Here is a 27,204-nt window from a genome sequence, read left to right as displayed (position 1 = left end):
AAAATATAGGACCAGATGAGCTATAACAATAGAAAACTCAATGGTCACAATTGTCCAGTTTTTTGATAAAGTAAAGAGTAGATTTCACTCATCCAGCATCCAGAGGATGCAAATAGATTACAAAAACAACAGCTCCTGTACAATTTCAAATGGCTCCTATAAAAAATTTAAGGAGCTTACAAAATCCAAACGCGAGTCGATACTATTTACATTAGATAGTCTGCTCCAAGAAAAACAGATCCATCAGAATAGCATTGGTCTCTTTCTTTCCAAATGCACCACATGATCACTGCAGGATCCATTTTCCAGAGGTTGATGATGGATTTTCCAACTGTCCGTTTTGGTCGAGCTTTCTTTCAGTACCACAAATTGTCCAGTTTTTACTAAGAAGCCCTGGAGAGTATCATTTGTAGCAACATTTTTAATTTACAGTTGCAGTTTGTGATTGTGATTGAGAAAGAAAATTAGTCATATGATGGTTTGTTTGCTTCAGGAGGAGGATCACTATTTGGTAGCATCAATCCTCGAATTATCATTTGGCAAAATACTCTGACTTGATCCAAAATATGCAGCAAGTCTTGTAAGCTCTGGAATTACCAAAATTGTTGGTACAACAGACTGCCACAGCATCACACGGGGTTGATCATCAAACTTTGACACTGGCTTCAATGTTCTGCAAGAATATCACTAAGTTTTCAAGACGACTAATGGTCTTTGACCTAGGAACCAAGTTTAGTATGACATGGTGGAGAAGAACTTTCCTTGTTCGGATATTACTAAAGGATTACAATAATCTAGAGTAGATGATTCAAATAGAACCCCCTCCAGCATCCAATTTTTTCATATAAGGGAATCAAGCAGTTTAATTGGGAAATAGTAACATAGAAAGTGAATGCTCCGCGATCTCCTCAAGTCAAGAAGAGTTAAAAAAACTAAAATGTAGTACTCAAACTGCAGCAACCCACTCCAGGAGAGGTTATCATTTTAAGGTTTGTCATCGACCACGTTAAAGCCAAGCAACGGACTTCGCAATAATTCTTTTGACTCAGCCACTATATATGCAGTATGATTGTATAACAAATACCTCCCTTCTTACTTCATGATTATGATCAATATCTCTTCAAAGAAGTAACCTAATGAATTAGTGATTCAAATAGAAATTCACTCCCTTCAGTAAGAAAGTTGAATAATGGATTTAAATGCTTCATGTCAAATTCAGATCTTTTCTTGGATGCTCACTGCATCTGTACACAACAATTGACATTAATCGGGAAAAAAAATGCAACAAAATGTCACCTGGCAATGAAAAATATAAGGCAGTTGTGTATAAATGGTAGCTGTTTGATACGCTTAATAAAAGCATTTACATCAGCTTCGGTACATACATTATTGGGATAAGACACAAGTACCCCCTCAAACTATACCCGAAATCCAAGCAACACACCAAAACTTAATTAAGGATCCTATTACCCCTAAACTATTTTATAATGAAATAAATGTCACCCTAGATGCTGACGTGGCATAATAACCAAATGAGTGTCCTCTGTGTGTATTACAAGTGTCACATTCTCTTTTTTTTATGACAAGGGAAACCCGCAGCAGCTATCTTTTGGGTGCGCACAGGGTAGAACCCCGCTCCTATGCAATAGCTCACAAACCACACAGGAGAGATGACCCTCACTAGGCAAGCCCGATGCGACGAGCTCAACCCAAAAGGCAAACCCTTTGCTTTCACTGGCAAGGAGTTTCGAACTTGAGACCTCCATCATGGAAGCCACATTCTTTTTAAGCATTAAATCTTTTTTTTTACCATTAAAATCCCTTTTCATTAATTGCTGACATTGCTGGTTCATTAGTTCCACAACCAGCTACTTGAATCGTTTTTGTGGTTCTTTTCCACCTCAACTTGAATCATTCTTGTGGTGAGATCTGTTTTTTCAAAGGGAAGTAAAAATGGTGAGACTGTGTTGACATGCTAGGATTTGTACTCCTATTGATGCATGACGATCGGAGAAAACGCTGTAGAATACAACCGGAAGAGACACCGGAGAAACGGAAAGGTCATCCTCATTCTCAGCTACTGACTCATAATCCTCAACCTCAGACTCATATTAATTCTCACTAACATTCAAAGAATCCTTCCCAAAACCCAATTATCTTAAACGCTTCTTCAGTAAGCATCGAAAATTAGGAGTTACCATAGCAGAAGCCAGAAAATGACTGGAAGAAAGACATGCCATGTGAGACAAACATGAAAATGGGATTTTTCATTGGAGAAAGGAAGAGATAAAAGAGGGGTAGCGTTGGGTCTTCGAGAAAGTTCGAGTGAAGAATTGTTTTGGATAAGGGTGGGAAGGTTTATAGTGTATGAATGCTACGCCGGAGAAGACACCAATGGTTAGCAAGCAGTCAACATCAATTCTAATACATCCCTTCTATTTAGAAGATGAAGGAGTCTATTTAACTAGACTTAATTAATTAAGTAATGTCCAATTAAAAAATGACATTTGTACCTGTTAATTACTTTTAAAATTATTTTTGTAATCTTCAATTGTCTTCAAAAGAGTGTGCACACTCTCTATGCCACGTTAGCATTTATAGTGTATTTATTCCATTTTAAATTAGTTGGGGGTAATAGGACCCTAGTTAAGTTTAGGTGTGTCGCTGGAATTTCGGGTATAGTTTTTTGAGATAAAGGTAACTGTGTATTCACAAAAGGCTCATCATCAAATAAATGATGAGCATAGGTCACTTACAATCTCATCAGAGCATATCAAACTACCCTATGGGAGATTACAAATTACCTATGAAGTCATCAAAAAGTTCTATATCCCCCATCATATCTTGTTTACACCAAAAGTACAAAAGACTAAGACAATTCATTCTAATTTTCTGGATGTTGTTTCTCTTATCCTCAAAACATCTTCCGTTCCTTTCTTTCCATAGGGACCACCAGATGCAGGCTGGGATTAACTCCCACCAGTCTTCGGGTATAGTTCGGGGTGGTACTTGTGCCTTATCCCTACATTATTTGGAAAATAATCTGATGACATTGAGGCTAACTCATACTCAGAAATGGTCGAGTCCAAAAATTAATTTACAAATAAGAATTTTGATGAAAGCCTCGATCTGCCAAGCAAAAAAATAAAAGCTAAAAAGAAAGCAGCTTAACAAAACAAAAATATAAATTGATAGAAGATACGAGTAATTGACTAATACAATGATCAATAACGATAGACAAATTAGCAGATTTTTACAAGTCTTTGGAGCAGGCAAATAACCTTGACACAATGGAGGATAGTTTACAATGGCTGAGGGCCAACAATGGGAAGTTCACAATAAAATCAGCTTATAGACATTTTGACAGGCCAGCTGAAATGTTGTTGCCATGGCCTTGGAAGATGATATGGAAAATTAATGTTCCTCACAAGGTGGCTTGTTTCACCTGGTTGGTAGCTAGGGAAGCAGTACTAACTCAGGACAATCTAATGAAAAGGGGAAGACAGTTATTCTCCAGGTGCTTTTTTTGTGAAATAGAAACAGAGATAACAAACCATCTCTTCCTCCATTGCAGAGTGACAGAGAAATTGTGGTAGGTCTTTTTGAATTTGAGGGGAATCAGCTGGTCCATGCCAAGACACACCTCAGATTTTCTAGCATGCTGGAATAGAGAAGGGAATACATCAGGTCACAAGGAGAAATGGAAGATTGTCCCTGCTTGCATCTGGTGGACAATTTGGAAGGAAAGGAACCAGAGATGCTTCGAAAACAAGAGCATCCCTTTCCAGAGTTTGAAGTTGAACCGTCTTATAACCCTTTATTTTTTGTGTAATCATGTCCTCCCCAAAGAGGTGGAAGATATTACTCACTTTTTAGATAGTTTAGGAGGGGTATAAATGATAGATCTTTTGGTTTTGCTTACTGTATACTCCTGATGTAATTACTACTGAATTACACCATTGGTGTATTGTTGTCTATAAAATGTTAACTTTCCCAAAAAAAAACAATGATCAATCACGACGGAAATAAAATGCATCTATGTTTATGATCAGTGATTCAGATGAATAATCAATCACAACGCAATATAACACTAAAGTAATTTTGTGAGGAGAAGGCAATGAAAATAAATAAGCATCTTTTTCCTTTTCTTTTTTCTGAAAAGATCCAAACATGTACAAATCTTGAAATTCATCGCTGGAGATACAGTTCAACTCATAGCAATGAAATAAAAGGAGGAGGAAAATACCTCTTATCTATGTTTGTTAAACCCCGTACTTCCCTAGTTTTGCCAACAAAGATTTCTTCTACCCTCCTGCATGATCTCAAACGCAAGTTTATATCTTTCTAAAGATGCTGTTCCTGCCTCAATGTAATTCTTTGCTTCTTCTCTTAAGCTCCACGACATCAATGCCTTATGATCTTGAGAAGCACCCCCTGAATCGACATCACGTAGTATACCATATTTTGCATCCTTTGTCCAACGATGTAGGATATAGCGAGATGGAAGCTCCCTTATGTTCATTATCTGAAAAACTTTCAAGGCATGTCTACACAGCACACCTTCAAACTCAAACATTTTACAACTGCAACTGATGTTAATATTGGAGGCATTGAAGGCAACTGTATTCCTCTCATCTCCATTCCCACACTTCTGCACCAGATACCTACTAATGGCACCTTCAACATTTATCTTAATTCCAACATAACTATAGCACTCCAAAAGCTCTTTCTGGAACACTTTGAACGTCGTAATAGTGTAAAGCCTTCTACACTGGTCCTCTATAGGGTCCTTTGTGTGCAGAACTGCTTGCAAATTGAATGAGTTAAAATCCTCTTTTCTTTCCTCTTCACGACGTTGTTCAAGGGCTTTTTCGTACCGTATAAGAAATTCACTAAGTGGTGCTTGAGATGTCAATATTGTGCCAAAATATGACTTCAAGCTTCCGTCCGTTGGAATGCCAGCAAAGAATGTGCCTTTAATGTATAATGGCACCCAACTCTTACGCATCCTATACATATCCTTTAACCATGTGTTCTCTCTCATATTATACTTGTTAATAAGCACATTCCATGCTGCTTCAAACTCATTAGCTGTCTGGCTCTGGAAAATGCAAGTTTCATATTCATACTTAAATTCAGGATTCATCGAGAGCAATGCACCAATGTTTTCCTGCTCCTTAGCCACAACTTGCCATGCAGAAAACCGATGATGTGTTCCGGGGAAAACTTGAGCAATTGAATGTTGAATGACCCAGTCTTGATCAGCAACTATGGAGATAGGACGACGCCCTGACATTGCCCGAAGCCAAGCTTGGAACAACCAAGTAAATGACTCTTCAGACTCTTCAGCAATTAAGGCACAGCCAAGAAGTACTGGTTGCCTGTGGTGATTAACACCAATGAACGAAGCAAGTGGCACTGAGTAACTACCCCTTCTATAGGTTGAGTCGAAAACAATTGCATCCCCAAACTGAGTGCAAGAGAATCTAGACCGAGAGTCAGCCCATAATACACTCATGGCTCTACCCTTATGCATTTCCACTGCATAGAAAAATCCCATATCTTCTGCCTGCCGAGCCTGAAAATAGTCAAAAAGCTCATTATACCAATCACTTCCAATTTTACTCTCCCTGGACCTTGTAACAAGGCTAAACCCTCCATTTGATTCAACTAAATCCATATTCTCCAACCCATGGCTTAATTCTTCTTTGAATCCTTTTGATGACACTCTCTCACTAGCATCAATGGGAGCTCCAAGCTCATGGTTATGTTCATTTTGAAAACGATCAACCAACCACCTTCCTGATTCTTGTCTCTGTATCCTCATGAAAGCTCCACACCCTACTCTCGACGGATGCTGATGCCCTTCTTTAGAGCAAACAAATCTCCGCGAGGTAATCGACCCATCATTCTTCGAACGAAACAGCTGACCAATCCTAACTTTAAACCCAGTATTAGCAGCATGAGTATGATAAAACTCATACGCTTCACCAGCAGAAACAAACTCCAACCCCTTATACGGTTCACTTCTAGTTTCTCCATTAATTTTCTCCCTTTTAAGACGCTTAAAATCGAGAATCCCAGATGGGCCATCCTCATCAAGTGATCTAAGTCCAGTCCTAGTTGATAAAACAGAAGCTGATTTCGATTTCGGGGTTGGGGTAGGGGTAGGGGTAACAATTTTTCTTTGAATTCGAGATGGGCAAATCTCACCTGGCTGTTCAAGCTCATGATTGTGTTCCTTCTTAATATTAGCAAGTACCCATTTCCCAGAATCAAGCCTTTGCACTCTTATGAAAGCTGGACATCCCGTTCTTGAAGTAGTCTGAAACCCCTCTTTGGAACAAACAAATCTCCGGGAAACAACAGACCCATCAATCCGGGAACGATAGAGCTGACCAATTCGAATCCTAAATCCAATTTTCGTAGCATAGAGATTGTAAAACTCTTGTGCATCTTCGGCTGAATCGAACTCTAACCCGACATTTGGTTCAAGCCTCGACTCTCCTTCTTCATCAATATCGCGATGGTGACCATTATTCTTTACAATAGTAGCTATAGCTAATCCTGCTGCTGGTTTTGCTCTAACAGTCATCGTATTAACAATCTCTTCTCTACTCATATCAATATCTATTGCATATCAATTTCACGGTCGACGGCCGGCGGCGGCGGCGGAAAGATTTGGACTTTGGAGAGAAGGGGTTTTTGTCCTCTGAAAAATGGTGTCGCAATCGGTTCACTTTTGTCTTCTATGTACTTTTTTTTCTTTACACTCCATGCTGAACTTTTAATATATATATATATATATAAGTGATAAAATATATTTCGAAGTTCGAATTCTCAAAAATAATATAGCTATACCCTTAGTTATACTATTGGGACACTTGAATCTTTGTCATCCAAAAAGTGGAGTATTTGTATCATTTACAATAACAGATGAACAAATGTCATCATCTTATGCATCTACTCAATTATTCACTTAATTTTAACCCAAAAGAAAACCATCCAAATTTTAAAAAAAAATCGTAATTATCTTACTTACTCACTCATTAACACCCTAATAATACACCCAAATCAAAACACCCCCAAGTTCTTCTTCATTTCTCCTTCAGACTAAATAGCTACTTTGACAATGCTGGTATAGTGATGATAAAAGATCTGTTTATGTAAAGAATTTGTGCCCTCCAAAAAGTACAGTCCATTTTATTTTTGAAATCATCATGCAGGAGTGCTTTTGAGCTATTTGTTTGAAATCATCATGTAGGAGTGTTTTGATTTGGGTATATTATTAGGGTGTTAGTGAGTGGGTGGATTAGATAATTACTTGGGCGGGTTATTCTTTAATTTGGATGGTTTTTCTCTGTGGAGGAAAAATTACTTAAATACACAACATTTTTTTTACCTATTTTCAATATTTCCCTACTCTTTTACTAAAATACAAAAATCCCTTATTTTCCCTCAATTCAACTTAACCGGATACTTTATTAGTTTAAGTATCCGCTCATTATTAATTAAAGTATCCGCGCTACTATATTATACATCCACCCGTTAATTAAGTATCTGTGCTGCTAACAACTTAATAATTTAAGTATCCGCCCGTTATTAATTAAAGTATCCGCGCTGTTATATTATGCATCCGTCCGTTAATTAAGTATATGTGCTGCTAACAACTTAATAATTTAAGTATCCGCCCGTTATTAATTAAAGTATCTGCGCTGCTATATTAAGTATCCACACTGCTATATTATGTATCCGAAAAACACTAAAAAAGGGATTTTTGGTAATTAATGAAAGAGTAGGGAAAGGAAGTAATTTCTTTTTTATACTATGTCATTTGCCTAATTTTTACTTAAAATTAAGTGAATAATTGGGTAGATGCACAGGATAATGACACGTGTCCGTCCATTAGTGTGAAGAATATAAGTGCTTCACTTTTGAACGATAAAGACTGTGGTGTCTCAATAATATAACGAAAGATATACATAAAACATTTTTTATAGTCCGGGGTATATCTGTTATTTTTCCCTATATATATGTAGAAATTATATAATCAAAAATGGAAATTTTACATGCTGAAAAAATTATCTCAATATTGAGTTTGTGTAGTAGGTAGTTTTGTATAAGGAAGGTTAGAGATCAATTTTTTTTGTCAATGCCTTCTTAGTCGAGTTCGTCACACTAAACTTGTTTAATGTGAATTCACATTTTATTTGTAATTTATAAGTTATGCGCATATAAGCAGGATTATATTTCATGTGTGATTTACTAGTTATATGTATGAGAGTGATTGAGTGAATTTACTTGATGTATACTTATAAGATAGTGGCTGCAAATTTTTTTCAAGATTTCAAAAAAAATTAATTTGTTCTTTGTTCTTTTTTAAAAAACAAAACAAAATATTTTTCGCCATTTTTCTTTTTGCAATTTTTTTTTTATAATTTTTTTATTTACTTTTAATATTGGGGATCACGAATGATTTTAAGTAAGTTTGGAAATCGACTTCTTTATTGAAAGAAGGAAGAAATACCTTTTTCTACACTCACTCTTTCAAGACTTTTATTTGTAGGTTAATCTATTTAACTTTTTCTTGCAAATTTTCTCTTTTTTGCTTTCTAAACAATGTAAGTTTATTTGTTTATGAATTCTTTGTGTATGAATTGAATGTGCAATGGGACCCTTCTTTGATAAGGATTGCTAAAATCTTTCATTTTTATATATATAAAAAAAGTTTCTAATTAAGTTCGATTTGGGAAGTGGAGTTTTAGTAAGGTGAAACTCATTTATAGTAAAACATTATGTCATTTCAATTAGTTCTAATAGTAAAGACATAAAAGCACAACTGAAATTGTTTCAAATTTTCATAAAGACACCTTAACTTAGAGGGCGTCCTATTACCCCACAAAAGTATTGAATATCTTTGTAAAAAGACCATTTTGACTCATTTTCTCACTATGTTTGTGACCACGTACATGACGCATGTGAAGGTCCTTTTTTATTGTCAAAAACCAATTGAAAAGTGTCACATTTCAATTACTTTCTTTATTAATTATTTACCTAATCATTTTTTATTTTATTTTAGTTAAAACAGGACCAAAGGTCTACTTTATTTCAACTGGAAATAGGACCAATTTGACTTATTTTGAAAAAAACCCATAAAAATTCATGTATTAATTTTTTTACCTTTATTAGGAATAGTTTTTATTTTTTCAAATCTTTTTTCTCATCTTCCCTACCATCATTAGCTTATACATATTTCTTGGGGCATCCATGTCTGCCTTCATTTTTTTTCCTTTTTTTCTTTTTCGTTTTATGGTCATTGTTTTTTTTTTTAAAGAAAGAACTAATGTTTAGTAAACAAATTAGTTTAGTATTTTTTTCCTCCTACAAATCAAGATTGGGATTTTGGAGCAATGAAACTATGGAAAACTTGATTTGGGAGTAAGGAGTTGGAGAAGGTGGTGATTTAAATTTTAGATTTTGACTTGGTGATATTTTTGAGTATTTGGATTTTGATTATTTGACGGTGTTTATTTTCATAAATAAATTAATTGGTGATAGTTTAACAAATAATTGATAGTGCTATTGCGAAATCAGTCGCGCCACATCGGGATTGATGATTGTTGCAGGCTTGCAGCGATGATGAAGGAATGGGTACTTGAAGAACACAAGTTGAGGCGAAGAAGAAAGAGAAAAAGAAATAAAAGAAAAGAAAAAGAAAAGCAAAGAAATCAAATAAAAATAATTAAAAATTACTTTTAACACGTGTCAAGTGACTATTAGTGCGTGACTTACAAATATTTTTGTACAAGTGGTATTGGGTGGAAAACGGGGTATACATACTGTTTTGAAGTTGTTCAATGGGATAATAGGACACCCACAAAGTTACAGCGTCTTTTTGAAAATTCGGGACAACTTTAATGGTTACTTTATGTCTTTACTCTAGTTTTAAAGAAGAAAATAGATGATTTGTTGAAGCTTTCCCATCTTTCAACTAAGGTTCAATGTAAGGAAAAAAGTTTTTTTCCCGAGTTTATCACCTTATTAATTTTGTCATAATTTTTTTTGTATGAGTATATCATATCCTTTAAGTTTTCATCATCGATCATTTGGACGGACAAGTATAGACTATGATAGAAAAGCAGAAAAGATGTGTATTGCATCTCCTCAATGAAATAAAGTCGTCTTTGTATGATCGATATAAGCACTAAATCGTAAGTGGAATAATGATCAATTGACGCTGTCTTTCACTGACAGAGAAGAAAGAGAGAGTGCACTCTCCAAGTTAAAAATGATTGTTAAAGAAAAAATTTACAAGCTAATCTATCTGCTGTTATTATTATCGATCCATTATTATCAAGTGTTATTGCTAATAGTTATTATTAATAATCATATTATCATTATCACCATTCATCAAGGTAGTTAGAAGTGTGCATTTGATTTTCCAATTTGATTTTGTATTATTTGATTTCAATTTTCAATTTTCAATTTTGAAATAATCCAATTCGAATAAATTTGATTTGATACAAACAATTTTGCGATCAATTATCACTATAAATAAATTACTATTCATAATTATCAACATTAATCATCACGATCATCATCAATCATCTAAAAATAACCATCATATATAACTAACCATTGATATCAATCGGACAATCACCATTACCAATAGTTATCAGCAGTTCAACACCTTTTATCAAAATTATAAGGCATAATACATAAATATGATTCTTAAGTTGGTGTCAACTGACAACTATGACTTTTAACTTTGGGTGTGCACACGTAGACACTTAAACTTGTATAAAATTAAGGAAAAAAAGACAAATATACCCCCGAACTATCGTAAATGGTATGTAGATACCCTCCGTCATATTTTTGGGACATTGGTGCCCCTGCCGTCTAAAAACTAGAGCATATATACCCTTATACTGACGGATATACACGTGTCATAATCTTATCCACCAACCCGACATTTATTAAACATCGGATCGACGGATAAGATTGCGCCACATGTCCCTATTTAGTCTTCTGTTAGAGTGAAGGACATATATGCTCTAGTTTTTGGATGGCAGGGGCACCATTGTCCCAATAGTATTACGGAGGGTATCTGCATACCATTTACGATAGTTCGGGGATATATTTGTCCTTTTTCCCTAAAATTAAACAAATAGACACATTCGTCCTACATGACAATTTTGTGTCCTATGTATATTATATCATGTAGGACACGTGTGTCTACTTGTTCAATTTTATACAAGTTTGAATGTCTACTTGTGCACACTCAAAGTTGGAGGACATAGTTATCCGTTGAAACCAAGTTAAAGATCATGTATATGTATTATGCCAAATTACAAATTGTCTTCACCAACTACCATTGTCATTGCTAGCAACTATCATCAACCATTATCACCACTAATCACTACCTATATATGTATCCTATATATAAATTATCAACCATCGTCACCCTCGATTCTTCGTGAATAGTCACAACAACCATCGTTATTATTAGCAATCACAACCACCAACCATCATATACTAATATACATTTGTTTTTATTAATAAAGTACTAAAAATAGTTGTATTTTATTTAAATTCTTCATTTTTAAAAAAATATTAACACTATAGAAATTAATTTGAATACTATTTGTTCCTTTAAATAATAATAATAAAAAAAACCCTGTAATAATTTATTTTTTTCAAAATCTCCAGTCTGTATTATGAAGTGTTGTTTTCTCCATCTGCAAAGTAAAATTCCTCTGCTGTATTATTTCTTGATCGGAGAAAACTGTAATCTTCACAGAGGTTGAAGAAGAAGAAGAAGAACAATGAGTGTAATTGATATTCTCACAAGGGTAGACTCGATCTGTAAGAAATACGACAAGTACGACATCGATAAGCAAAAGGATTCCAACGTTGCCGGCGACGATGCCTTCGCTCGTCTCTATTCTTCAGTTGAATCCGACATAGAAACGGCTCTTCAGGTTTAAAAAAATGATCTTTTTTACTTTTTCTTTTGTGGGTTTGTGTTTTAGGGTTTAGTTTCGGACAATTGAGGATTTAAAGATCTTTTTTTGCGGTTACAGAAAGCGGAAACAGCTTCTAATGAGAAAAACAGGGCATCTGTTGTGGCCATCAATGCTGAGATTCGGAGAACTAAAGCGAGGTTACTCGAGGAGGTTCCGAAATTGCAGAGATTGGCTGTGAGAAAGGTGTGGTTTTAGTTTTGAATTTTTTGTTTTTAGCTGATTTGGTTGTGTAATTGTGTTGAATTTTGCTGATGGGTTATATTGTACTTGGATTTTGTTGATGTTCTGTGGAATATTTAAGGGTTATGTTAATTTGGTTGATTTGGCTCTGGATTTTGATAGAAAGTAGGATTAAAGAAAGATCTGGGAGGGATGGGGTGAAAAGTGAAATTAAGGAAAGATCTGTGAGGAATTATAAAGAGAATGGATATATAGGATTCATATAGTTGATCGCAACAAGTTTTTTACTACACTGTAGTTGATTGATTGATTGACAGTGATATAGTGTATTGTTGGGTCATTTGCTTTGCGGAGGGCAGCCTGCATACTTGTAGAAAAAGGGGCATTGCGGTGGAGGGTGTTACCTATTATGCCGGAAGTTGTGTAATTATTAACACTGTCTTTGATATTCGTTTCTCCCCCTTTAATGGTTCAAGAATATGATAGATAGTCCTTATGAAAAAGAAAAATGGATAGCAATAGGGAGTTTGATCGACAGTATGAGCACCAGGTTTTGATGCAAGGCATTACGATTCTATTTTACGTAACAAAGGCCCAAAAGTTATAGGATTTAGTTCTCCTATCCTATTCAGCAACAAAATGTCCTATAATTTGGATCCCCGTAGTCCAAGTTGCATGGACTCATCACTTTTGATGCCGCACCCGTGTCGGGTTCTCCAAAAATACACTTCTTTTGGAGAATCCGAAGTGTATTTTTGGAGAACCCGACACGCACCCGTTGACATTTTTGAAGAGTCCGAGCAACATAGCCCGTAGTTATTTCAAATGGAAAACCCACATGAACTCAAGGAATCTGCAATTTTCCGTTCTATTAGCCTGATGCCCCTAAAGCTTAGTGTTGTTTTGTGGTTGAGTACATGACTACCTTCCAAATTTGCATTCTTTGCTTTACTTTTGGAGTGATATACTTTAAGTGTTACTTTATACCATGTTAAACGTTGCTAAATCAAAATTTGGCTGTCCAATAGGTAAGAAAAATAGAAGGCTCACCAAATCTTACACGAGTCTAACAATTCAAATTACTGAAACCATGTCACCTGTTGATGACAATTGTGTTCATGTACTGCTTTGGGCTTCCCTATTTCAGATTTTGTTAAAATACTTTGTTAAGCCTAGAAAATAAGGTTGTTCATTCAGTTAGTTTTCAGTTATTCTATTATCTTACACTATCGCTTGGTTCCTCAATTTGAGTTTGCTTTGTTTATTTCAGTTTGTTCTTTTGGTTAGTGTGATTTTTATTTTCGATCCGGAGATAGGTTGGGATTCAAGAGTATATAAACAAAAAATGCAAATGGTCATGTTGTTTCCTCACTTCAGTCTTAAGGAAGAGAACTATATCTATGAGAGAGAGATAAAAAGAGTAGGTGGGGAGAGAGAGATGGAGGTGATGTTGCATTGGACTGTTGACTCGGCATTTGCTTGAAATTCCAAGAACAATCTGAGAGAAGGCCGTCAACGGTCAAGCTAATGGGAAGTGGGAACTAGAGTTTAAAGGAGTGGGAGAGTGAGATGAAGAGGGCTGAGACAAGAATGGAAGTAGAGCACAAACTCAGTTGCCTAAAAGAGACTGAGAAAACTCTAATATTGCTCAATCCTATTACGAAAGAAAACAAATATGGTCCTTTCAATCATTTTTTTTTCTTTTCCTTGGTTAGATTGAAGCAACATAAATATTTGCACATACATTATATAGCGTTCAGGGGATTTTGTATTTTTACTTATCATCAATTGTTTTCTGATTTCATGTCCATCTACATAAAAGTTAACTAAAGATAATTAGGAAGATATTGAGCAAAGTGACTTGAGTATGGGAGTGTGTGTGATAAAGTGCCAAACCACTGGATTCAGAGGTTTTGAATCAATGGTATTCCATCAGATTGAGGGATTAATAGTTTGAGAGCCTCCATGTGTATATCCAAAAATAATTAGATAGATAGAAGTGAGAATGCACCCCCTCCCAAAACAAACCAAGAAGCTTCTGATTGTATTCGAGTATTTGATGAGAAAAATTTGAGACTCATCTAGAGATGGTTGGGGTAGACATTACCAAATGAGGTTGTGGATCTTGATGCTCTAGTGTCTAGCCTCATACACGTTTCTTAACCAAGTCATTGCAGCATATTTCCCTTGTAGGGCAAATAAGGACCAATAGGTGAACTTGTGTTATTCTACCTCTACTTATTAATGCTAGAGCATTTCTCTTTATGAGTCTGTGCTTCGTATTGTATCATTACAAGTGGGTATCTGCCTCAGTTTTGACAGGCATGTCTGAGTTATTAACCTTGATCTGCAAAACTGGCGTTAGCAGCTTGCTTCATTTATAGAGTAAACAAGGACTCAATGGCAAGGAGAAACTAATGTATAGCTTAGAATTCTTTGGTATTTGATACTTCGAACTCTGTTCATCTTCTTTTCAGTTACTTCATACTTGATAACTGATATCTCTTGCAGTGTTCGCTACCCTTTTTGTGCTCTCCCTTGGGCCTCCCTACCAAAAGAGTGAATCTGGGTTTATATGGTAATCTGTGGGACTAAATAGTTGCCTTGGTACTAAAAACCCTCAATTTCAGGTCAAAGGTCTTTCGGGTGAAGAACTTGCTGCCCGTAATGATTTGGTTCTTGCACTGCCAGATAGAATAAATGCCATACCAGATGGCTCTGCAGCTCCACCCAAACAAACTGGAGGATGGAGGGCTTCAGGTTCTCGCACGGAAATTAAATTTGATTCAGGTGATTGATAATTTCTGCCATTTGACTGGTCTTCCTGTAAGTTGTTCTCTGCATGTGTATTTAGTGTCGTCAACGACAAAAAGTGCCCAAGGTCTGCTGGGGCTCTAAGTGACCACAATTAAAGCACGAACTTCTGAAAGAAAAGACGCAATGAAGAAAAAATAGAAGTATATATGTAATGCAAGAAACATACAATTACAAACACACAAAAATTAATTGAAAAAACTAAAATTATATGTAGTAAAGACATGTAGGTAAAATCCAACTTAATATTTTGTTTAGATGCAAAGATGCAGTTTTAAGTTTCTTATGCAGCTTAACTGACTAGTTCACTACAACAAAAAAAAATTGAATTAGCTACGAATCCATCACAGATATTCTCGTAGCTAACAGAACTTTGGGATAATCCATTTCTAATCCGTCGCTAAATAGGTTTTCCGACGGACTTTGTTGTTTAGCTACAGAATTTGTCTGTTGTTAGTTCCTATATTCTTAGTAGTGGTTTTCTTCAAAGTAACATATTCACTCATAACATTTCTTTAACAATTGGTCTAGCTTTTTCAGTTATATTTATTGTTCAGTGCGACCCTCTTCAAGATAGAGCCTATTACGATTGATAAGGCTCATAACCGTGCTGAAGCGCTTGCTAACCTAGGCGAGCCACCTAACCTGAGCTTCACCTAGCTTCAGGGTTTAAGTGCGACTAAATGGGCCTTTAACAACACAATTTATGACTTGAAAGTATTCATTCTTGTAGGCTACAGTTGATTGTATTCACTTACAGAGTGTGCTTTGTTTACAGATGGACAATTTGACAATGAATATTTCCAACAAACTGAAGAGTCAAGTCAATTCAAGCAAGAGTATGAAATGCGAAAAATGAGACAGGCATGTGTTTTTTGGGGTAGTTTATCATGAATTTTTTTGAATTAGGTTTCTGTTTACGCTTCTTTGCTGCTTCCTGGACTATGTTTAAGATTTAGTTTGGCATGTTGCACAGGACCAAGGTTTGGATGTCATAGCAGAAGGATTGGATACTTTGAAGAACATGGCCAGCGATATGAACGAGGTTTGCTGCATTTATGATTTCTATTTTGTATCATCCCAATTGACATAGGCACTAAAGATACGATGCAATGCATGCAGGAGTTGGATAGACAAGTTCCTCTGATGGATGAGATTGACGCAAAGGTTGGTAACTTTATTGGTTTTTGTAATAGTTGATATGGAAAGAATCATAGCTAAAATTGATATGGTTTGACTTCTCAATAGGTGGACAGAGCTACCGCGGACTTGAAGAATACCAACGTTAGGCTTAAGCATACAGTTAACCAGGTAAACTGAATTACCGCTCTCTTCAGTTGCAGTAAGTGATCTGCACACAAGGATTACTCATGAGCTTTGGTTGTTTTCCAGCTGAGATCTAGTCGCAACTTTTGCATTGACATCATTTTGTTGTGCATCATTCTTGGAATTGCAGCATATTTGTACAAGTGAGTTTCCAGATTATGTCTTGTCCTTTTTTCATCATTTCATCATATAATGTCAACAATCAAGACTGTCATCCCCATTGATTGTTTTCATAGTTTATACCAGTGTAAAGATCCTAGCTAACTGGTTACTCTCATCAATTGCAGTGTCTTGAAGAAGTAAAACTCCGCTTTAGTGCCTGTTGGATCGACTTGTATGTTGGCCTTCATGATTCATTTTAGTTTTTTTCGGTGTGTATGCATGTATAACAAGTTATTATTGGTGATTAAGCCTAGCATTTGTATTCTACTTGCTTGTGTGTTTTACTAGTTTGAGATTGAGATGAAGTTATTGTTGTTTTCTATCTTTGGACAATGAATTTCCGGTTTTCTATCTGATGTACACATATCTTAAACCTACCTTTATATATGTCACTACTACATTTTTTGAAGACTTAACAAATGAGTTTTCAGTGTGTGAACATATTTTCTTCTTATATTTATTAATTACGACAACAACATATTCGATATACACGCATACTTCATTCCTACATAAATGTCACTATTTGACTCTTTGAAGACTTGACAAATGTATTTTGGTACGAATTTGCATAGATAGTTGTTTTTTCTCATATACATTACATTTATTAATTATGACAACATCGTACTTGATGTATGCAAACTAAACTTTATTCCTATCTTTTTTGGGTGAAAAAGTTATTTTCAGTGGATTATCAACTTAAAAGAAAAATAAATCATGTTTTGGAACATGTTTGTACTTTACAACCTTTTCGCTAGAGAACTATATCATCAAGCTTACAAATATTTAAGGATTGTGAATAGAAAGTTAGCTAATGTTCATAAAATAAAATACTTTAATCCTATTGCTAGTTAAAAAACAACAGTTTGTCCATTTAGAAAAATATCTAGCCCGTCTAGCTCAGTTGGTAGAGCGCAAGGCTCTTAACCTTGTGGTCGTGGGTTCGAGCCCCACGGTGGGCGTTTGAGATTATTATATTTTTTAGCTAAAACAAAATTAGAATAATTTTTTAGTATTTGTTATTATTATACTTATATTATGGATAATTTCACATATTCACATTTGACTTCATGACAATTTTTTTGGGTGATTGTTTAAATAACTGAACTGTACAGATACCGAAAACAAATTGAGATGATTGGAATAGCTTCAAAATGTATAATTCTAACTATACACAATAATGTAATTAATAAATTGATAATAAATACAATCGTTAGGGCCGAATCATGATTACCCTAGTTAACACTCAAGTAGTAGGTCAAACATATTGATATGATCAAAACTTTTTATCGTTGGAGCTTGAATTAAACTTATCAAATTTGCTTTTATGATGATCTATAACTTCGAAAATGATTTTATTATATATATATATATATATATATATATATATATTCAAATTCATGCATGATCAAAATTTAAAAGTTTAACTTTCGAAATTCAAAAGATGCCACATAAATTAAAACAAAATGTGTGATTTTTGAAGAAAAGAAAATAATCTCTAGTTTCAACTTATAATAATTCTTGCAATATGTTTTTTAATTAGAAAAACTAAAATGTAGATTTTCTCAGTTTTTCGTGTATGTTAGTCAATAATTTTTATTGTTCTGACTTCGGAACATATGAATGTTATTCCCTGATCATATTAAATAGATATAAGTTCAACTAGTATTTTTCAAATTGTATTTTATTTTTCTTAGTATTAGCTACTGAGAAGATGTTTTACACATTAGTGCTTTTTCATAGGTCAGAACTAGTATTAGTTATATTTAATAACAAGACATGCATCCCAGTTAAGCTTTGACTTCCAAACCTCAAACCTCTTAGTGGCCTACCACATCATTCCCCTTTACCCTCCAAATAAATTACAATACTCCCTCCGTTCCATTTTATATGAATTAGTTTGATTTCACACATAGTTTAAGAAAGAAAGACTTTCGAAATTATCTGGTCTAAAATAATTGATAGATATTTGTGTGACTATAAATAATTTCATTAAGGATAAAATAGACATTTTAAAGTTAAATTGTTACTTAATACATGAATATGTCATTCTTTTTTTACACAGACTACAATGAAAAGTGAATCACATCAAGTACTAGCTATATATAAATGCTGTGGCTTCTTTGCTCATTATCAAACCTTAAATCTGATATTATTTTGTTAAGATGGACAAGAAGATATTATTTTTGTTTTTCTTCTGTATTACTCTGCACTTAGCAACAATCGTATCTGCTCAACTTCAAGTTGGTTTCTACAATACTAAAGCTAGATGTCCAGCAGCAGAAACCATAGTTCGAGATACGGTGCGAAGCCGGTTTTCTTCGGATCGTACCATTACAGCAGCATTGCTACGAATGTATTTTCATGACTGCTTCGTGAGGGTGAGAAAAAACTACTATATTTTTTTCCTATTATTTGATAAAATTTTGAAGTTATAATAATGTGAGGTATGATTTTCAGGGTTGTGATGCATCGTTGTTGATAGACTCCAAAAACACGAAGAATAAAAAGTCAGAAAAAGATGCAGGAGCAAATGGATCTGTAAGAGGATACGAGTTGATTGATCAAATAAAGAGTAAATTAGAAGCTACATGTCCTAATACAGTGTCCTGTGCGGACATCATTGCATTAGCTACTCGAGATGCAGTTGCATTAGCTGGAGGACTGGGTTATAGTATACCCACTGGCAGGCGCGATGGGCTAGTATCAGACCCATCACAAGTGAACCTGCCAGGCCCTAGTATAACAGTGCCACAAGCAATTCAAACTTTTCAAAGCAAAGGATTTAATGTGAATGAAATGGTGTCGCTTTTAGGTGGCCACACAGTGGGAATTACACATTGTAGTTTTATTCAAGGGGATAGGCTATCGACGGCGGATGGAAGCATGGATACCAAATTGTTTAGTAGTCTTAAAAAGACGTGTAGTGCTAATGGTGGCTCGCCTGTGTTCTTGGATCAAAACACTTCATTTGTTGTTGATAACTCTTTTTACAAACAACTGAGATTGAAGAAAGGAATATTGAAGATTGATCAGTTACTTGAATCAGATAGATCAACTGCTGGGATTGTGACGAATTTTGCTTCTAATCCAAAAGCCTTCCAACAGGCTTTCGCGAATGCATTGATCAAGTTAGGTAACACTCAAGTTCTTGTGGGGAAATCAGGTGAAATTAGAAAAAATTGTAGAGCATTTAATCCTCCTCCATCTCCTCCTCCCAAAATCACAAAGAGTCCTCCTCCTCCTCCTCCCAAAATCATTAAGAGCCCTCCTCCTCCACCTCCCAAGATCACGAAGAGTCCTCCTCCTCCACCTCCCAAAGTTTTCAGTCCTCCTCCTCCCAAGACCGCGAAGAGTCCTCCTCCTCCACCCCCCAAAGTTTTCAGTCCTCCTCCTCCCATGATCACGAAGAGTCCTCCTCCTCCTCCTCCCAAGATCTTAACAAGTCCTCCTCCTCCACCACCCAAAATTTTCAGTCCTCCTCCTCCACCACCATCACCATCCATGGTTTCAGTTTCTCCTCCTCCTCCTCCTCCAGTTCCCAGTAGTAAGCCATTCCTACCTGTGTTTGGCCCACAAGCTTAAGCTAACTCCCCTTCCATCTTCTGCTTTACTCAATACTCTACCTCCAGTACCATTGTCAATTGTCGATGTACTATTACCACAATTAACTTTCTGCATGTACGTTCTTCATTCATTATTTTGTAATTTGTTGTTGTTGTTGGATCTATCATTCGTATTCTTTTTGGTAACTCCTCCTTATTAGAGGAAAAAGAATCAAATGTTTGTAAACATGAGAATTAACCTAATGTTATATAAACTTGTATCAATGAGTGAATGAATATCAATTTCTTATTTATATTTGTGTCATCATATGTGTAGATAATAAATTCACTACTTTTTTGGGCCTCCCTTGGTCAAGAGTTGTCACTTTATAATATATCTTTCAATTGTTTTCTACTATCTTCGAATATATATAAATATTTAGCAATTTTTTTTTATAAAGCAGTGTCACGTGATACCTTGGACCTTGGTAGATCCGTCCCTGTGCATAAATGATGCAATAAAGAAAAACAGAAGTATATATGTAATGCAAGAAACATATAAGGGATAATTGTACATAATGACAAACTATTAATTCAAATTAAATGGTATAACCACACTTTGATTTAATTGTGCCCTGTAGTAAACTGTTTGTCAGTCGCCTCTCTCCCTCAAACTCTCGCTCGCCACTCTCCCTCTCTCGCTCGCTCACCTCTCTCGCTTTATACAAACAGAAATGTATAAATTGTGTTTTTATTTCTATAAAGCGAGAGAAAATTGTATATACACATGCAAATACATATATCTTCGTCTTATACACTTATAATTATACAATACAAATATTCCACTGTCCAGTTCTCTTTTGCATTTCTCTCTTTCTCGCTTTATACAAACACAGATTATACAAAATACAATGTCTAATTTATGTTTGTATAAAGCGAGAGAGAGAACGATATTTGATATACAAACGTTTTATTTCGATTCAATTGTATATAAATTCAAATTTTATACAGATATACAAACACATAAAATTAAATTGACAAACTCTCAACGATTTATACAAACGAGAGGCTGACAACAATTTATACAAATGGCCTGCCAGCGAAATTATACAAATCTGAAGAGGAACCAACGAATTATACAATTGCTTCTTTTGTATATATGTATAGCGAAATAGCCTAGTCATAGCATGTTTGCTATGGAGCGCAATTATGCAAACATTGTTATATCATACAAATATGAATTTTGTGTTTGCTATATGTGAAAGTTGTTCAACATATAATTACAAACACACAAAAACTAATTGAAAAAACTACAGATATATGTAGTAAAACATGTAGATTGAGTTCAAAAATCCTACTCAAATGTTTTGTTTAGATGCAAAGATGCAGTTTTAAGTTTATAATGCAGCTTAACTGACTAGTTCACTACAACAAAAAGAAATTGGAATTAGCTATGCATTCATAGCTTATTTGCTTGTAGCTAATTAGGGGTGGACATGGTATGGTATATACCGAATTATCATATCATATTGAAATTTTTAATACCATGATTTTGGTATTATGGTATTTGGTATGGTATATGGTATACATTAATATTTTTTGGTATTCGTACGGTATTTGATATTTAGAAATAATAAATTGAAATACCGAATATCATAATGAGGTGTATATATATATTATTAAAATACTATCAAATATACAACCTAGTAGTAGTATAAACTAAATGTTTAGGAGTTGAAACTTTGACTACTCTATTTTGATTGAAATTTAATTGATTTACAAAATGAGTTGTTTGTACTTTATTTTGAATATATATATTTCTACACGTGTAATGTCAAATGTGTTAGTATGATAAAATTGAGACATTTTTTTAATTGTCAAAGTCATAATACTCTATTATCCGAGCATATATTAGTAGAAGTTGAACAAACTATGGTAACCGATTTATACCATACCGTAGAATACTGAAACCGAGCTTCAAAATATCGAACCATATCGAATTAAATTGATATGGTAATGGTATAATATTTTAAAAATCGAATACCAAAATTACGATATCGAAACTTTAAAATACTATATCAATTCAGTGGCGGCTCAACGTAATTGGGGGCCTAAAGCAAAATTTTAATTGAGGCCTAAAAAATTTCATACATATTTATTTAAAATTTATTTTTCTAATTGTTTAGATGCAAATTATTACTTCAACTTTTTTAAACATGATTTTTTTTGAGTACTTTTTTTATTTTATTTTTTAATTTTAGGTAAGATTTTATCAATTCAATGCTGAAAAATATCCTTTTACGAAAGTAATCTTTATACGAATTGTTAACATACTTCTATGAGTAATAAGTTGACAAACTTTAAACAAAAATAAGAGTTAGAACCATAGAATTTGACTCAAGATGTTGATAACTTGATGATATACCTTACTTTGATTGAAAATTAAGTTTAAAAAAAAATTGTGATTCACTTTGTTCAACATTGTTCGATTAATGACTCAGATTTTTGATAGAGTATACTTTAACTTATGAAAGATTTGAAGAAAAAGAGCGCAAAAAGAGTTTTAAAATAAATAAATATTGTGAATGTTAACAAAGAAATGTAATAAGACAAAACAACGTTCTCTTGATTTCTTCTATTTGAGTGGGGTTAAGGAGAATAAATTATATATATATATATATATATACTTTATTATAAATGATTAACTTTTTTATAAAAAAATAACACATAATTTGTTCTTGATAAAAATTTGAGGCCTCCCAAATTGGGAGCCTAAGGCATGTGCCTTAATTTTTATAAGTAAGAGTCGTCCCTGTATATCATACCATATCATGCCCACCCCTATAGCTAACAGAACTTTGTGATAATCCATTTCTAATCCGTCGTTAAATAGGTTTACCAACGTTCGACGGACTTTGTTATTTAGCTGTCTGTTGCTAGTTCCTATATTCTTAGTAGTGATTTTCTTATATTGAAGGTCTTAATTCCTTTTCCTAAGAAGTAACACATTCACTCGTAACTTTCATCAAATATGTATCTTGAAGAAGTAAAACTCTGGTGAAGTTTCAAAGCACTCTTTTTCTAAAACATTTACGGGGTCCCTCCGTAGTGATCTGGGGAACAATACGTAAAACATCACCACGATCCACCCTATCTTTTAGCATTTAGGGACCATTTAAAAGGAATATAGCGATATTCTCAGTTTGCCTATCTTTGAACTTTTTTTGACATTTTTTTAATTACATTTTTCTATTTATTTGTACTATTTTTGACTAATTTTTGGGATGATTTTTGAAACTTTTTTGCCTATAATTTTAGATGTTTTTTGACTTTTTTTGGGGGGGGGGGGATCAAGTCTAGTTTAGTTGGAAAAAGATTCTCTAAGCAGGAATTTAACAATAATAAGAAGATCTTCGCCATTTAATTTTTATTATATTTATTATAGTCAATATTTAGTATTATTAATTTAATGATAGAATATTTAAAGAAATAATGAAAAAAATGATTATTTTTTTTTGTCTAAAACGGGATCTTTAAATATTGGACAAAAAATTCAAACAACATTTCTAAGGGCTTCATGCTTTTAAGTTTTAATATAGTGTAGATAGATAGATAAATATATTCTCTTATATAATAAGAGGGAGTTCTAAGTACTTACCCCGGCCATCGATCTAATATTTTTTTTTATCTATTTCGTCCGAATCGAGATCATCAAAAGTGGCATAAGAGCCACCTGGATTTCATTCATTTGATCTATCTACTTCGTCTAAACCAAGTAGGCAACATGTCAACATGCATGTTTTGGCACTTCAAGGGCAGTATGATAATTTTTTAGTGGTTTCTTGTTCTAATTTGCTTGCCTTATTGTTTAGTTCTCTATGTATTCAAAAATTGTGGAAAAGGTATTATAAATTACGATAAATAACAACTAAAATGTTTTAAAGACATAAAAAAAATTGATTGATTTTAAATTCTACCGGTGTCACATATAGTTAATAGGATAGAGAAAGTAACATATATTATTTAGAAACAACATAAAAAGTAGTGTAAATTCCACAATTTGAAATGTTTAAAAACATATTAAAAAATTGGTTGACTCTTCAAATTCTATATGTGCCACGTAAATTACAACAAAAAGAGAAACATATATTATTTGAAAATTATGTAAACAATACTATAAATCATAATAAAATAACAACTAAAATATTTAAAAATACATATAGATTAAAACATCTAGCAGACTCTCAAAATTTCGTGATTACCGCATAAATTGGGTTAGAGGAAGTAACATACATTACCAAAAATGACGTAAAAAATTAATATAAATCACAATAATTAACTAACTTAAAAATTTAAAACACATAAAAAAATTTAACTGACATTCAAAATTATGTTGGCACTACATAACTTGGCACTGAGGGAATAACGTAACATACATTATTTTTTTAAAATTATGTAAAAAATATGATAAATTCAGAGTAATTAATTAACAACTTAAAATATCTAAAAATTATATTAAAATTTAATAAACTCTCCAAATTACAAATATATCACATCAATTGAAACAACAAAATAACATATATTAAATCTGTGCAAGCACGAAATCCTACCCATTGACTCCAAGGTTCAAGTGGTATTTTTCAAATTGAACTCACACGTATTTCCTTTTTCTTTTCAAGTATTAGCTACTGATACAAGTTAAACACACCTTAGTGCTTTTTCATAGGTCAGAACTAGTATTAGTTATATTTAATAACAAGACGTGCATCCGAGTTAAGCTTTGACTTCCAAATCTCTAACCTCTTAGTGGCCTACCACATCATTCCCCTCTACCCTCCAAATAAATTACAATACTCCTTCCGTTCCATTTTATATGAATTAGTTTGATTTCACACATAGTTTAAGAAAGAAAGACTTTCGAAATTATCTGGTCTAAAATAACTGATAGATATTTGTGTGACTATAAATAATTTCATTAAGGATAAAATAGACATTTTAAAGTTAAATTGTTACTTAATACATGAATATGTCATTCTTTTTTTTACACAGACTACAATGAAAAGTGAATCACATCAAGTACTAGCTATATATAAATGCTGTGGCTTCTTTGCTCATTATCAAACCTTAAATCTGATATTATTTTGTTAAGATGGACAAGAAGATATTATTTTTGTTTTTCTTCTGTATTACTCTGCACTTAGCAACAATCGTATCTGCTCAACTTCAAGTTGGTTTCTACAATACTAAAGCTAGATGTCCAGCAGCAGAAACCATAGTTCGAGATACGGTGCGAAGCCGGTTTTCTTCGGATCGTACCATTACAGCAGCATTGCTACGAATGTATTTTCATGACTGCTTCGTGAGGGTGAGAAAAAACTACTATATTTTTTTCCTATTATTTGATAAAATTTTGAAGTTATAATAATGTGAGGTATGATTTTCAGGGTTGTGATGCATCGTTGTTGATAGACTCCAAAAACACGAAGAATAAAAAGTCAGAAAAAGATGCAGGAGCAAATGGATCTGTAAGAGGATACGAGTTGATTGATCAAATAAAGAGTAAATTAGAAGCTACATGTCCTAATACAGTGTCCTGTGCGGACATCATTGCATTAGCTACTCGAGATGCAGTTGCATTAGCTGGAGGACTGGGTTATAGTATACCCACTGGCAGGCGCGATGGGCTAGTATCAGACCCATCACAAGTGAACCTGCCAGGCCCTAGTATAACAGTGCCACAAGCAATTCAAACTTTTCAAAGCAAAGGATTTAATGTGAATGAAATGGTGTCGCTTTTAGGTGGCCACACAGTGGGAATTACACATTGTAGTTTTATTCAAGGGGATAGGCTATCGACGGCGGATGGAAGCATGGATACCAAATTGTTTAGTAGTCTTAAAAAGACGTGTAGTGCTAATGGTGGCTCGCCTGTGTTCTTGGATCAAAACACTTCATTTGTTGTTGATAACTCTTTTTACAAACAACTGAGATTGAAGAAAGGAATATTGAAGATTGATCAGTTACTTGAATCAGATAGATCAACTGCTGGGATTGTGACGAATTTTGCTTCTAATCCAAAAGCCTTCCAACAGGCTTTCGCGAATGCATTGATCAAGTTAGGTAACACTCAAGTTCTTGTGGGGAAATCAGGTGAAATTAGAAAAAATTGTAGAGCATTTAATCCTCCTCCCAAAATCACGAAAAAATGAGTGAATGAATATCAAATTCTTATTTATATTTGTGTTATCATATGTGTAGATAATAAATTCACTGCTTTTTTTTGGGCCTCTCTTGGTCAAGAGTTGTCACTTTGTAATATATATTTCAGTTTTTACTGTTGTCTTTGAATTATATATAAATATTTAGCAATTTTTTTCGATGAAGCAGTGTCACGTGACACCTTGGACCTTGGGCCTAAGTAGATCCGTCAATGTGAATAAACGATGCAATAAAGAAAAACAGAAATATATATGTAATGCAAGAACTATGTAATTACAAACACACAATAATTAATTGAAAAGGCTAAAAATATATGTAGTAAAAACATGGATATTGAGTTCAAAATCCAACTTAATATTTTGTTTAGATGCAAAGATGCAGTTTTAAGTTTATAATGCAGCTTAACTGGCTAGTTTACTACAACAAAAAGAAATTGGAATTAGCTACGAATTCATCGCTAATTTATTCCTAGCTAACAGAACTTTGTGATAATCCATTTCTAATCCGTCGCTAAATAGGTTTACCTATTGTTTAGCTACAGAACTGTTGCTAGTTCCTATATTCTTTCGTATATTGAAGGTCTTAATTCCTTTTCCTAAGAAGTAACATATTCATTCGTAACTTTCATCAAATGTTGTGTCTTGAAGAAATAAAACTCTGGTGAAGTTTTTGTTGGATCAATGTTATGAACCCACATCGGCCCAATTTTGAGGCCTATACGGATGACACACAATTAGTTATTGGGTCGAGAAGAACCAACAAAACTGGAAAGTCTTTGCAAAGGTTGATTCAGGACCCAAGCCCAATTAACAACTAGCTAAAATGATAACGGATGAGAAAGATCGGTTTATACAAATTGTTGAGAAAAATGTCTAGTTCTCTCATTCCCTTTCTTTTAGTTGTGCTTCTCATCTCCTTTGTAGCTATCTTCTACA

General features: G+C 34.0%; 5 protein-coding genes and 1 non-coding gene across 9 annotated transcripts in view; 5 read left to right on the top strand and 1 right to left on the bottom strand.

Annotated features, from left to right (window-relative positions):
* LOC125841014 (cytokinin riboside 5'-monophosphate phosphoribohydrolase LOG3) overlaps window positions 1-27,204 on the top strand; it is a 102,051-nt gene that overhangs the window by 23,963 nt on the left and 50,884 nt on the right. The window lies entirely within an intron of this gene.
* LOC125840988 (protein FAR1-RELATED SEQUENCE 12-like) lies at window positions 59-6,759 on the bottom strand. Of its 4 annotated transcripts, none has more exons than XM_049519978.1 (2): window positions 4,247-6,759; window positions 59-673 (listed from the first exon to the last, which is right to left on the bottom strand). In XM_049519978.1, exon 1 carries the CDS (start codon window positions 6,620-6,622, stop codon window positions 4,280-4,282), a length of 2,343 nt encoding a protein of 780 aa, XP_049375935.1. In that variant the 5' UTR covers window positions 6,623-6,759; the 3' UTR covers window positions 59-673; window positions 4,247-4,279. The 4 variants fall into 4 exon arrangements, with proteins under 4 accessions (XP_049375935.1, XP_049375936.1, XP_049375937.1 ...); XM_049519979.1 differs by having other exon boundaries at window positions 519-618; XM_049519980.1 differs by lacking the exon at window positions 59-673 and adding an exon at window positions 1,100-1,118.
* On the top strand, window positions 11,692-16,841 carry LOC125841007 (syntaxin-71-like). Its single transcript, XM_049520002.1, has 9 exons — window positions 11,692-11,981; window positions 12,084-12,209; window positions 14,837-14,996; window positions 15,799-15,884; window positions 15,997-16,065; window positions 16,143-16,187; window positions 16,269-16,331; window positions 16,413-16,489; window positions 16,634-16,841. The coding sequence occupies exons 1-9, from the start codon at window positions 11,826-11,828 to the stop codon at window positions 16,647-16,649; spliced, it is 798 nt and encodes a 265-aa protein (XP_049375959.1). The 5' UTR covers window positions 11,692-11,825; the 3' UTR covers window positions 16,650-16,841.
* Window positions 17,395-17,467, top strand: TRNAK-CUU (transfer RNA lysine (anticodon CUU)). The gene has a single exon. It is a non-coding gene; the product is annotated as a tRNA-Lys (tRNA).
* LOC125806954 (peroxidase 44-like) lies at window positions 18,671-20,090 on the top strand. Its single transcript, XM_049486706.1, has 2 exons — window positions 18,671-18,886; window positions 18,966-20,090. Exons 1-2 carry the CDS (start codon window positions 18,671-18,673, stop codon window positions 20,088-20,090), a joined length of 1,341 nt encoding a protein of 446 aa, XP_049342663.1.
* Window positions 25,200-26,259, top strand: LOC125806953 (peroxidase 44-like). The gene is made up of 2 exons (XM_049486705.1): window positions 25,200-25,415; window positions 25,495-26,259. Exons 1-2 carry the CDS (start codon window positions 25,200-25,202, stop codon window positions 26,257-26,259), a joined length of 981 nt encoding a protein of 326 aa, XP_049342662.1.

This window comes from Solanum verrucosum, unplaced genomic scaffold (genome assembly GCF_900185275.1).
Source record: "Solanum verrucosum unplaced genomic scaffold, falcon-dt-bn FXZP01000196.1, whole genome shotgun sequence".
Taxonomy (NCBI): domain Eukaryota; kingdom Viridiplantae; phylum Streptophyta; class Magnoliopsida; order Solanales; family Solanaceae; genus Solanum; species Solanum verrucosum.
The sequence above is the reverse complement of the archived record's forward strand: the minus strand, read 5'-3'. Positions and strand labels throughout refer to the sequence as shown.